The 12,570-nt window shown below is 61.4% G+C and overlaps 1 protein-coding gene across 1 annotated transcript; it reads left to right on the top strand.

Annotated features, from left to right (window-relative positions):
• The first annotated feature begins 4,334 nt into the window (after positions 1-4,334).
• CKAP4 (cytoskeleton associated protein 4) lies at positions 4,335-10,665 on the top strand. The gene is made up of 2 exons (XM_056116613.1): positions 4,335-4,803; positions 9,350-10,665. The coding sequence occupies exons 1-2, from the start codon at positions 4,384-4,386 to the stop codon at positions 10,628-10,630; spliced, it is 1,701 nt and encodes a 566-aa protein (XP_055972588.1). The 5' UTR covers positions 4,335-4,383; the 3' UTR covers positions 10,631-10,665.
• Positions 10,666-12,570: the final 1,905 nt, after the last annotated feature.

Below are 12,570 nucleotides of genomic sequence, written 5' to 3'. Positions count from 1 at the left end.
GATCCGTTCAGCCACCTGGGGATGAGGGAGTCACTTGAGAACCATGCCTGCAGGAGACCTGAGTTCAATGCCTGATACTACAGGGTGGGGGGGGGGGGGAGATCCCGAGCACAGAGCCAGGAGTAGCCCCCCAACACCACCAGGTGTAGCCCCCAACCCCCACACCCTGATAATAATAAAAACCCTCCTGATAGATGACAGATTTGCAAATGTAAGAGCCTTTTGTGGAGGGAGGAGGGAGGGGAGCCAGGGGTGATTCTGGAGTAAACTGATCTCAGTTTCCAGGGTGCCGGGATGAGGTGGGTCCCAGGAGGGGTCCAAGGGAGAACTGACTTACTAGACACGTTTTCTGAAATGCACTCGGCGGCCTGGAGGACGGACAGGACCTGGTTGTGGACTCCCTCCTGCTCGAAGCTACAGCACCAGGGACCGGGGACAGGGACGCCTTGGGCAGGGGAGATGCTGAGGTGGAACCCAGTCACCCAGAGTCCAGATTTAACACCCCACCACGTCTGCAGGGCATGGGGGGGCTGTGCTGTGGCCTCTGGGGGCCTCATGCCCCACACAGGGGCTTTGTTGAGGCTGTGACGTCAAAGGCAGGAGCCCTAGAGGGCCACAAGCTGGCGAAGCCCTTGCTTGCTCCTGATGTGGAGTCAGCAGGGAACACCCTGGCTTCCTCCCAAGAAGAGAGGCCTCGTCCTGCTACCCACCCACCCCCCTTCACCATCTGGCAGCCTTGGGGGGAGGGAGAGCCAGGGACACATCTGGAAGGTAGGAAAGTCCCTGGGAGGGAGCAAGGCGGGCCACACCCCCCACACCCCGGGGCCTCTTCCTGCCAAGGAGGCAGCGGGATTGACACCGCAACTTTCCCAAGCTGAGCACGGGCCTCTGTGGGCCGCGAGCGAATAAGGGCCGACAACAACCAGGCCACGCTCAGAGCAAGGCTCACCTCGAGGCATCAAAGCTCTGGGCCACGCTTTTCTCTCAGCCACGTGCTGCCACGACATTGGGGAGAGCACGCGCCCCATGTGGGGCAGGGCAGCTGCATTCGGGAACCCGGAGGTTCTGTTTCAGGGCCTGTGCCGGGAGCCCTTCCCTGTCACTGCCTCCCAGAGGATGATGTGGGGAGGGGGAGGACCTGGAAACAGTGCAGCCCCCCCCTCCCCATCACCCCTCTGTGTAGGGCTCAGGGGAGGCAGGAAACTGAGGACAACCTATCTATCTGGTATCTGCCAAAAGTCTGAATCAACTTCAAAAAAAATGTATCCTCGGGCAATTTCTTTTTTTTTTTAATTTATTATTTTATTTTATTTTATTTTGGGCTGGAGCGATAGCACAGCAGTAGAGCATTTACCTTGCATGCGGCAGACCCTGCCGACCCAGGTTCAATTCCTCCAAGAGACCGGCAAGCTACCGAGTATCTCGCCTGCACGGCAAAGCCTGGCAAGCTACCCGTGATGTATTCAACATGCCAAACACAGTGACAAGTCTCACAATGGAGACGTTACTGGGCCCGCTCGAGCAAATCGATGAACAACGGGAGGACAGTGCTACAGTGCAGTGCTAATATATTTTATTTGCTTTTTTGGGTCATACCAGGCGATGCACAGGAGTTCCTCCTGGCTCTGCACTCAGGAATTACTCCTGGTGGTGCTCGGGGGACCCTATGGGATGCTGGGAATCGAACCCCGGTCAACCGCATGCAAGGCAAACACCCTACCTGCTGTGCCATCGCTCCAGCCCCTCCTTGGGCAATTTCTGAGAACCAGCAGAAGGTTATCCCTCCCACCTCCCACTCTAAGAAGTATGTTACTAACGTAGCAAGAGGGCTTTGGAGGTGAAGAAGGGGGACCCTTGAAATGGGGGTAGGAGGTGAAGTCAAACTTTCAAGGTTTGGGAGCAGAGTTGAGGCTGAAATGCGGAGCTCCTGAACGGGAATACGGGCTCAAGGGTAGAGCACATGCCTTGATACGGAGCTTGATTGCCAGCAAGCAGGTCCCCCAACTCCCCCTAACTGCCTGGTGGCTGCCTCTGAGAACTCCTGGAATAAAACCTCCAGGAATAAAAAGGAGGCCTCTGTCCCTAAAGCTTGCCCCTCACAAACCCCCAAACAGGGCAAGGGCGCAGGCACCCCCCTTCTGAAGGCAGCTGCCCAGTGTTTACCCGGGTTTTCCTGCCCCTTCCATGAGTTCAGTCTCCTGCCGTTAGAGACAGCCCCAGCAGCCCGCCTAGGCAAAGTGACTCCCGGCAGTCCTGCCCCAGAAGGCTCGCTGGGCTTTCTGAGTTCCCTTTCATTTCTGATCTGCACCACACAATCCAGCCCTTATTTCTGCGCATCTCCCCACACACCATGAAAATTTGCTCAGGGCAGGCTCCGCCCTCAAGGGACACGCTTCAGGCACCTTCCAAGGCCACGTCCAGGGACGTGGGCAAGGCTGCTTCCTGTCCTCAAGGAAGGGAGGCTGTCCTAGGGTACAGAAACCAGCCTGCCACAGACAGGGACATAAATAACACCACTGGCAATTACTGGCCGTTTCTGAATGTCCTAACCATTGCCGAGGGGGTGAGCTGGAAGGGAGCCCACAAAGGCATCTGAATCAGGTCTTCAGGGCAACTGATGTCTTCTTAGGAACAAGACTTTGGAGAAGGGTCCACGCAGAGATGATGTGTAGTGGACGGTGACCCCGTGGTCCAGGTGGAGGGGCAAGCAGGAAGGATGCCAAGCAGTTCTCATCCCAGGCTCGGCGATAGTGCAGTTAGGTAAGGGCACTTGCCTTGCAAGTAGTCAAGCCAGGTTTGGTCCCTGGCACCCCATAGAGTACCCGAGTCCTCCGGGGAGTGATCCCTCAGCTCTGAGCCAGGAGTAAGCCTTGAATACCAACCCGGTGCGGCCCACAAAGCCAAACATTAAAACCAATAGTTCCTCCTACCTTACAAGGTTTTAAGCCACCGGCGGCCCAGGGTTTGCACAGCCTGGCGTTATTTTATTGCGGGACGGGTTCAGGATGTGCGAGGTCCCTTGGCAGGAGGCTGGCTCCCGGGCACGCGGCTGCCACCTTCCCTATTAGGAAGGGGCAGTGGGTGCCTAAAAAAGCTTCCGAATTAAGAACCAGCGTCCACAGGGGTTGCGCGCGGGGGTAGGGGTGGGGTGGGGTGTGTGTGCCGTGGACGCCTGATGGACCCTGTAGCAGGCTGGCCGCAGCCTCTGCTCAATCGGGGCTTATGGAGCCGACCAGCCGGGCTGGCCCGGTGGCCTCTGCAGCCCGGGCCCTGCAAAGGCCGCAGGCAGGGGCGGGCCGGGATTTCCCCGAGTCCACGCAGAGAGGAACCGGGGCGGGGGTGGGGCTTGTCTCCGGGCGCCCCGACCGCTCCTCTCCCCGGCCGGCCCCGCCGGGATGTAAATGATGGGGCTTCAGACCGCTCCCTCCGGGCGCCCCTCCGGCCGGCCCCGCCGCGGCCAGCCGCGGCCACCTATCCCCGGGGTCCCCGTGGCCCCCGCCCAGCCCCAACCTCCACGTCGAGCGGCTTCTCGGCCCCTCCCCGCGCCTCCCGCCCCTCCTCCATCCCGCCCGCCGCCGGCCCCGCAGACCCCTGGGCGACACCGCGCGCCACACCCTCCCCCAGTCCGGTCCCCCACAGACCCCGCCGGGACCCAGGCCGCCGTGTCCCGGCCCACCCTGGCCCCCCGCCCCGCCTCCGGAGACCCCCGACCACCCCTCCTAGGTCGCCCCCGGCCACCCCTCGACAGGCCGTCCCAGGCCTCCGGAGACCCCTGGCCACACCCGTCCAGCCGCCCCCGGCCTCCGGAGACCCCTGGCCACGCCCCCTGGCCGCCCCAGGCCTCCGGAGACCCCCGACCACCCCCTAGGCCGCTCCCCCCCCCCCCCCGCTTCAGGAGACCCCCCTGGTCATCCCCTAGGCCGATCCCCGCGTCGGGAGACCCCCGACCACCCCTTTACAGGCTGTCCCCGGCCTCCGGAGACCCCCGATACCACTCCCAGAGGCCACCCCCAGATCCCGGAGATGCCCCGACCATCCCCCCAAAGGCCACCCCCTACTTCCGGAGACCCCCGAGCACCCCCTCCACCCCACCGGCGTTCTCTGGCTTCCGGAGATCCCCAGATCCCAGCCGCGGCAACGGAGGAGGAGGAGGAGGGGCGACCCCCGCGTGCGTGGCAGGTCCGCCCGGCCAGGGCTCGGGCCGCCCTCCCCGGGAGGCGGGGTCGTCGCCCTCCTCCCCCTCGTCCCTCCCTCCTCCCCTCCTCCTCCTCCTCCTCCTCCTCCTCTTCCTCCTCTTCCTCGCCTTCCTCCCGCGCCGCCGGCCCGCTCCCGGCCGCTCCGACGCCGCCAGCGCCCCGCGCGCCCCCCCGCCCGCCGCCTGCCATGCCCGTGGTCAGACAAAGGGGCTCCAAGGGCGGCCACGGCCCCGTGAGCCCCGCGGACAGGGGCGCCCACCCGACGGGCGGCGCGGATGACGTGGCCAAGAAGCCGCCGCCCGCGCCGCAGCCGCCGCCGCCGCCGCCGCCGCAGCCGCAGCAGCAGCACCAGCAGCACCAGCCGCACGGCCGGGCCGGCCACCGCGCCCGGGCCAACCCCGCCGCCGGCGCCCCGGCCTGCTGCCCGCGTCCCCTGGGCCGCGCGCTCGGCCTGCTCTTCTACCTCGCGCTGGCCGCCGCCGCCGCCTTCTCGGGCTGGTGCGTCCACCACGTCCTGGACGAGGTGCAGCAGGTCCGGCGCAGCCACCAGGACCTGGCCCGGCAGCGCGAGGAGCTGGGCCGGGGCTTGCAGGGCGTCGAGCAGAAGGTGGGTCTCTCGCCTCCCCTCCTCCCCCGGGGTCCCCCGGCCACGTCCCCGGACGCACTCACCAGCCAGACGCCCTCCGCCCTTCCCCCAACCTCTGCAACGCATCCCAACGCATCCCAACCGCTCCCAACCGCTCCCGGCTGGACCACTGAGCTCCCCGCCACGGCCCCTCCCAGGCCCCTCTACCTCCCCCGCGGACCCCAGACCCTCTTTGTTAGTGACCGCGGCCCGGAGGTAGGGGGGATGGAGGGGAATGCAGGCTGCACGGGGCCGGCTAGCTGGGGGTGCGGACACCAAAGGTGACCAGTCAACGGCCCGCGCTGCGGGGTGGGGGTGGGGTGGGGGGGGTGGGGAGGAAGCTCATTCTTCTTGGCTTAGGAAGCGCTGAACGGGCACAGCTGTCCGCAGAGGAGCTTGGCACGCCAGGCGGGCATCCCTCGGCCCTGCCAGCCAGTGGCAGACAGCTGAGCCAGATTTGTAACCCAGGCACAGGGAGCAGGAGGGAAGAAGAGGAAGCCAGTTCATGTGTCAAGTTCAGATTCAGAGCGCCCCCCCCACACACACAGTCTGTTACACACCCCCTGTGTCCTGAACGCCCCCACCCCACCCCCTTCTTGGTTCCAGGGGCCTTGAAATAGCCCACTTAGGCTTGAAGGGCTAAGTCCAGAGGGAAATGCTGGAGCCTCCTGTCTCCTGGTGTGTGATAGTAGCATGGGCACCATTTATGTGGTGTCTACTGAGAGGCCTTAGTCAGCTGTTGCCTCATCCCCACAACCCTTCCCCGAGGAGGTAGGGAGGCTTAGCTGCTTTCAAGATTCCCATTTTCCAGACTGGAAGATTGAGGCCAAGCAGGGTCAAACGAATATGATGAAGACTCAGCTGGTGGGTGGCTTTAGTGCCCCATGCCAAGGTCCGAAGAGGGGGGGTCCCTTGCAGATGGACACGGACCCCCCCGTCCCGTTTTCAGCCCAGATCCATGCCCCTCTATCTTGCTTTCCTCCTCTGCCCTCCACTTAAAAAAGTCATCGCTCCAACAACGAAGTTGGATTGGTCGCTGGGTGGAAACAAAAAAAAAAAAATCCCGCCACTGCTTGGGAAGCCTGGAAAGGCTTGCCTCCTTCAGCCCGCCCCTCCCAGGCTGGCTGTCCTACCAAGTTCTCAAACTTCCGTCAGGGGGCTGTGTGTGTGTGTGTGTGTGTGTGACGATGGGATGGGCCAACTTGCCTCTCTCAAGACTGGCAGGGCCAGTTCCTGGGGATGAGTCAGCCCCCCACTGGGCTGCTGCAGGCCCAGGGAGGGAGCTGCCCTGAGGGGGGTTAAGCAGGGCCCCTGGCGTCTTCCGAGTCTTTCTTAGGAAAATAGACTGCTGGAGGGGGGCAGGTCATCGCTAGCCTCTTCCCTCCACCCACTTGCCAAATCAGACGATTTTAATGAAGGCCGATAGGCTTGTGGCTTCACGTGGGGCTCTCCCATGGACGAGCACTGGGGAGCTCAGGGTGCAGACGGTTGCATCAGGAGGTTCCCACCTAGGGAAACTGGGGGTGGGGTGGGGCATGCAGAAGTGGGCTGGGGAGTTCCCCAGGGGCCCAGAACCCCGGGGGTGGGGGAACAGGTGGTTGCAGAGAGGAGGTGCTGAGCATTGAGCTTGAGCTGAGATCGGACTTCACCTCTGTCACCGCGTCCCCTTGACAGATCCAGCTCTCCCCCATCCTTGTGCACAGCAGCGGGAGGGGCCCCTCAGTCTTTTTTTTGGTCCTGTGGCTCGAACCCCTTGTGCTAAGGTTGAGCCCATCGCTTAGTTGTGTTGGCAATACCTGGCATCATCGAGGTTATTTTTTGTTTGTTGGGGGGGGGACCACGTCTGGCGATGCCCAGGGGTAACTCCTGGCTCTGTGCTAAGAAGTTAGTTACTCTAGGTGTTGCTCAGGGCACCACGTGGGATGTCGGGGATCAAACCCTGGTCAGCTTTGTGCAAGGGTAGGCCCGCTGGACTGTTCCTCTAGCCCCCCATCATCCTGATTTTAAAGGACCCTTGTAGCCACGGAGGCAGTGGGCTTTGTGTCAGATCAGCAGTGGGATCAGGCATCCATTCTGTAGCTTGTGACCAGACGAGTACCAGGTGCTCGTCTCTCGGTGCCCCCAGACTCACTGAGTGTCTCACTCATCCAACATTCCCCACCGTGAACAGTGTTGGCATATCCCTTCTGGCAGATGAGCAACAGGAGACAGATGGGACTCAGCTGCCTGCTCCAGTGCCTGGTGAATTCCAAGAGCCCTCTGCAGTTTTGGTACTGTGCCTTGCCGTGCGTGCAGTAGCTGCTCAGTTAACGCAGAGTCCATGGATTGGGGCTGCAGACCCTGCCTCCGTTTGCAGGTGACCTGTGATCTGTCAGACGTGCACTGTGTGTTGGACACAGTTCATGCTCTCACGTGCCTGAATTCACCTGAGGTCGTTTTTTTGCCCCGTCAGCTGTGTTGGGGCTGAGAGACCCAAGGCCCAGAGATGCTGGAAGCCTTAACTGAGAACACGCAGCTGGGATGTGGTTAGGAGGCCCTGTTTTTCAATTTCTTATTTTTTTTTTCCCTTTTTGGGTGGTACCCAGCAGAGAATCAGGGCTTTCTCATGACTCTGTGCTCAGGGATCACTCCTGAAGGGGCCGGGGATTGAACTTGTGCAAGACAAGTGCCCTCCCTGCTGTCCCGTCGCTCTGGCTCCCAGGCCTGGTTTTGAACTTAAATGAATCTGTTTCCTGCCCCCTCAGGGCTGCCCATGGACGTGTCCTGGGCGCGACACAGAGGTGAGATGAGTCTGATCAGTTCAGTCACGTCTTTTACCTCTTGCTAGTCTTGTTTCCTTTTGGGCCATCTCATTCCCACTGCAGTTCATGGTTCTCTCTCTGATGGGGAGACCTCCCCCCCACTCACTCCCCTTGGCCACAGTTTCTCCCCTTCCTTCCTGGTGGCGGCCCTGGGCTTCTGGACGGCTGCAGTACAGCATGGAGGTGCTGACCCCTCAGTTCTGCAAGTCCAGGGCTGCATGGCTTTCCTGCAGGTTGGCTGCTATGGGTCTCCTGCATCTCTGGAGCATCGCTGCCTGAGTGCCTCCTCCAGTTCACCCAGAGAATGTCAGGGTTTGTTTCTAACTGGTAGAATCTCCGGGCTGAGACCCCTCACAGGCAACTGCATGCTCTGTGTGGGACACCCAAGCTCTGTTTCTGGACCCTGTGACCCTCCCAGCACTGTCCGGGCACTGACACTTGCAGAACACAACAGTCCCTTTCCTTTCTTCTCCCCATTTCTTTGCACAGAGCATCCTGCCCAAGAGAGGACCCTGAATCAGGTTTTCCTGACGCATCAGAAATATCTCTCTAGCGTTGGTGTGTTTGAGTCGAGATCCTCCTAAGTCCCCGGACTGCACGCACCTGATAAATCTGCACGGGCCCCGACTGCAGTCAGCCCTGTTGTCATTGTTGAGGGTCCTGGCTGCTTGTCTGGGGTCTCCTCGGTGCATTTGGTGGATTCATCCTGGTGGCACACTAGTCTGTGGACAGGTGTGAGGGGCAGGGATGCCCATCAGACTCTGGCTTTCAGATCTTTCGTTGATTCGAGAAACGAGCTAACCAGGCCATTGGTCACTGTAGAGCCACTGGTCTCTGCCCACACAGCCAGCTCCGTGGAGGGGAGCCTGGGTCAGCTCTGTTTGGGGTGAGATGTATTGGGGATGTACATGTGCCAGGGCATCACGACAGGGCCCTGGTGGAGTGGCACTCCTGTTCCATGGTGCAGACAGTGACTTGCCCGGCACCATGTGGCCACAAGCAGCCGGAAGTGCCACACGGAGGCCTGCACCCCCTTATGGAGGTTCCCGGCCGCCTCTGCTTTGTTTCTGGCAGACAGAGTTATAGCAGCTGGAATCCCAACTCAGAGGCGAGTCCCCCCAGGGGTACCTGAATGCAGGCCCTCCCTCTCTCCCACGGGGCGTCAGCATCTCCTCTTGCCCTCTCCGGTTCTGCCTGTGTGGGCTTGGGGCTTTCCCATTGGCATCTTCCTGGTTTGAACTGGGCTGAAGGGTCCAGGACCCTTGATGTGCCGCCCACAATCACCCTGAAAAACAAAGGTCTCTGGGGTTAGCTCAAGGACCTTTGCGCCCCCTCCCACCCCCACCTGCCCTCGGGGGGAATGGAAAGGGAAAGGCCTGAGCCACAGACCATCCCAGACCTCTTGGAGGCTCCCCCAGGCTGGCCCCACAAAACACAACACAGAAATGTCTCAAATTCACTGCTTGGCTTGAATTTCAAAGTTTTGGCCATTGCATGTTCAGAACCTTTTACTGTGACCACATATTTTGTGCCCCCCCCCCCCCCCCCACACACACACACACACACATATTCGGTTAGGAGACTTGAGACGTCCTTGGAGGGTTCCCAGGGGGACGATGGGCGTCTGGGCAGATAGGAGGACGGAGGGCGACCCGTGTCTCCCCAGTGGAGTGGTGTGTGTCCCCCCCCTCTGCTCTTCCCCTCCTGACCCCCGCCTCTGCTTCCAGGTGCATTCCCTGCAGACCACCTTCGGCGCCTTCGAGTCGGTCCTGCGGAGCGCGCAGCACCGGCAGGAGGCCACCGAGAAGGCGGTGAAGCAAGGGGAGAGCGAGCTGAACCGCATCAGCGAGGTGCTGCAGAAGCTGCAGAACGAGATCCTCAAGGACCTGTCGGACGGCATCCACGTGGTGCGGGACGCGCGCGAGCGGGACTTCACGTCGCTGGAGAACACGGTGGAGGAGCGGCTGACGGAGCTCACCAAGTCCATCAACGACAACATCGCCCTCTTCACCGACGTGCAGGCGCGCAGCCAGCAGGAGATCAGCGAGGTGAAGGCCAAGGTGGCGGGGCTGGGGGCGCTCGAGGGGGCCCCGGGGGAGCTGCAGGCGCTGCGGGAGGCCGTGCGGGAGCTGCAGGCGGCCGCCCAGCCCCGCGCTGGCGAGCTGGAGGCGCTGCGGGGCGCCCTGGGCGCGCTGGAGTCCGACGTGTACACCGAGGTCAAGGAGCTGGTGAGCCTCAAGCAGGAGCAGCAGAAGTCCCGGGAGGCGGCCGAGACGCAGCGCCTGGCCCTGCGCGCCCTGGAGGACCGGGTGGCCCCGCTGCCCGGGCAGCTCGAGAGATTGGAGGAGGAGCTGCGGCAGCGGCCGGCCCCCGCCCCCGCCGGGGACACCCCCCAACCCGGCGCCTGGGAAGCCCTGCAGAGAGAGAGCCGGGACCTGGACGCGCGGCTGCAGAGTGTGGAGAGCGGAGTGGCCGCGGCCGAGGAGGTGTCCGTCCGGCAGGCCCGAGGCCTGGAGACGCTGGCGTCCAGGAGCGAGGAGCAGGAGCGGCGTCTGGCCGCGCTGCAGGAGCACCTGGAGAGCCTGGGCGCCTCCCCGGAGGCGGAGGCGGGGGGCCTGGCCAGCACGGTGCGCAGCCTCGGGGAGGCCCAGCAGGCCCTGGCCGGGGACCTGGAGGAGCTGAAGCGCAGCGTGGGCGAGCTGCCCGGCACGGCGGGCGCGCTGCAGCAGGTGCAGGAGCAGGTGCGCACCCTGCTCGCCCGGGACCCCGCGCCGCCCCCCGACCTGCTGGGCCGCCTGGCCTCGCTGGACAGTCTCAAGGCCTCCGTGGGCCAGGTGGAGGCGGACTTGAAGATGCTCAGGACTGCCGTGGACAGCCTGGTGGCTTACTCGGTGAAGATCGAGACCAACGAGAACAACCTGGAGTCGGCCAAGGGCTTGCTGGAGGACCTTCGCAGCGACCTGGACAGGCTCTTCCTGAAGGTCGAGAAGATCCACGAGAAAGTGTGACGGGGACCCGGGCGTGGGGCGCGGGGGTTCAGCTCCAGTTGCCACGACCAAAGGAGAGAGAGAGAAACGAAGAGTGGTTCTCTCCCGATGTTCCCCCCGACCCGGCCCTCCTGGCAGCCGTATGGTCTCTCCAGTCGCTGCCCTGTCCACTCTTCCATTGTTCTGACCCCACCCCTCCAGTTTCTCAAGTTTGCTGCTTCTGCTTTTGGTGGGTTTCCTGAAGGCTCGGCCCCCAGTGAGTCATTCGGGTGCTCCTCAAAGGGGCGTCTCCGTGGCCGGGGAAGTGGGTGAAGGGAGGGGGTCAGCAGCTGGTGGCCACCTCTGTCCCAGTGGCCAGCCCACCTCAGGAAACCCAGCAGAGCCCAAGGGGGTGTGTTTGTGTGGGGGGAAATTAGGAACAGTTGTTTTACTTTTGTACCTTTCATTTTTAAAATTCTCCCGGCCCTCGCCGTGCCACGGATGTTGCTGTCTTCCACATTTACACTGGTTTAAGCTCCTGAGCGTCGGTATGGCCCGGGGAGCCACCCTCACCACCAGGTGCTCAGTTTTTTAATCCCCCATCAGCCCCTCCCCCAGGTGGGGCTGCAGAAATCCTGAGAGTCCCCAGGTGGGAGGGGACCACCTCACTAGGTGGCCGAGGCCTGTGTCACCTCAAAGGACACCCAGGAGTCGGGTTCCCCTTGAGCTCCTACAGGAAGCCCATGTCCAGAAATTCTCAGCAGTGGGGGCTGCTCCCGGGGTCATTCCCCTCTCACCTCCCTGGAGATCCCAGGTCCGGGACAGGGCTTTCCCAGAGAGCAGACCCTACCTTTCAGGAACATGGCCTTTTCCAATAGTTGTTTGCTGGTTTTTTTTCTGCCCTCTGAAGTGTCCTGGGATTGTTTTTCTTTTCTTTTTTCTTTTTTTCAAATGTCTGTCTTGACCTTTGAAAAAAGAAGATAAAAAGGAACAAAAAAAAAAAAAAAACGCAAAATGAAAAGGAAAAAAAAGTTTTAGTTTACTGTGAAATGAAGGGGATGGCTTATTTACAGTATTTTTAACTCTTAATAAACACTTGAGCTTTGTTACGACGTCTCCAGAGTGATTGCTTTTCAAGACCTCGGGACTTCAGTCATTCCCTGGTTTTATTAACTGGGATTCTTCGGGATTAGACACGTCAGGTGTGTATTTCCTTGTCACTCTCCCCTGAGAACAAGATGGCCTCACTCTGGCTTCTGGGGTGCCCCTGCTGACTCGGACCAGTTTGTTTCTTGCTGCTGGACCTGGCATGGTAGAGGGTGCCAGTCTTGACTCTTTTTATTTATTTATTTATTTATTTTTTCTTTTTGGGTCACACCCAGCGATGCACAGGGTTTACTCCTGGCTCATGCACTCAGGAATTACTCCTGGCGGTGCTCAGGGGATCATATGGGATGCTGTGAATCGAACCTGGGTCAGCCATGTGCAAGGCAAACGCCCTACCTGCTGTGCTATTGCTCCAGTCCCCCAGTCTTTACTCTTAAGTCTGCTCAGATCTTCCAAAAGGGCCGTGCGGCTCCGATCCATGGGTTCAAGATGACTGGGACCAGCACTTCAGCGGCTGCTGCTGTGAGCCTTCAGGGGTGTCGAGCTTGGCCGCCTCCTGCCTGGTGCCGGCCTGGACAGGACACCTTCTTCCCCAGGGGCGCCCTCTGCCCCTCTGCCAATTCCGATGGTGCTGACTGCCGAGCTTAAGGTCGTTCTGCACTGCGCACGGCCAGCGGGCTGGGGAGCATTCTGCAAGGAGGAAGTGGCGGGGCTGAGATTTCAGCTAGTCTCACCCGGCTGTGTCTGGCGCACCGAGGCTGGCTGGTCACCGTCCTGTTGTGGCGGCTTGTGGTGTTTCTTTCTGGCCCGAGGGCCCTTCCTCTGTGAACTTCCTTCCTCAGTCCCTCTGGATCTCTGAGCAGCACCCTAGGGCT

Source organism: Sorex fumeus, unplaced genomic scaffold (genome assembly GCF_029834395.1).
Source record: "Sorex fumeus unplaced genomic scaffold, SorFum_2.1 ptg000003l, whole genome shotgun sequence".
In the NCBI taxonomy this organism is placed as follows: Eukaryota; Metazoa; Chordata; class Mammalia; order Eulipotyphla; family Soricidae; genus Sorex; species Sorex fumeus.
This window is presented reverse-complemented; position numbering and strand designations above follow the sequence as displayed.

Coding starts and splice junctions, on each gene's coding strand:
- CKAP4 (XM_056116613.1), top strand. CDS start 4,384: ATGCCCGTGGTCAGACAAAGGGGCTCCAAGGGCGGCCACGGCCCCGTG. Junction 4,804..9,349: donor TGCAGGGCGTCGAGCAGAAG/GTGGGTCTCTCG, acceptor CTCTGCTTCCAG/GTGCATTCCCTGCAGACCAC.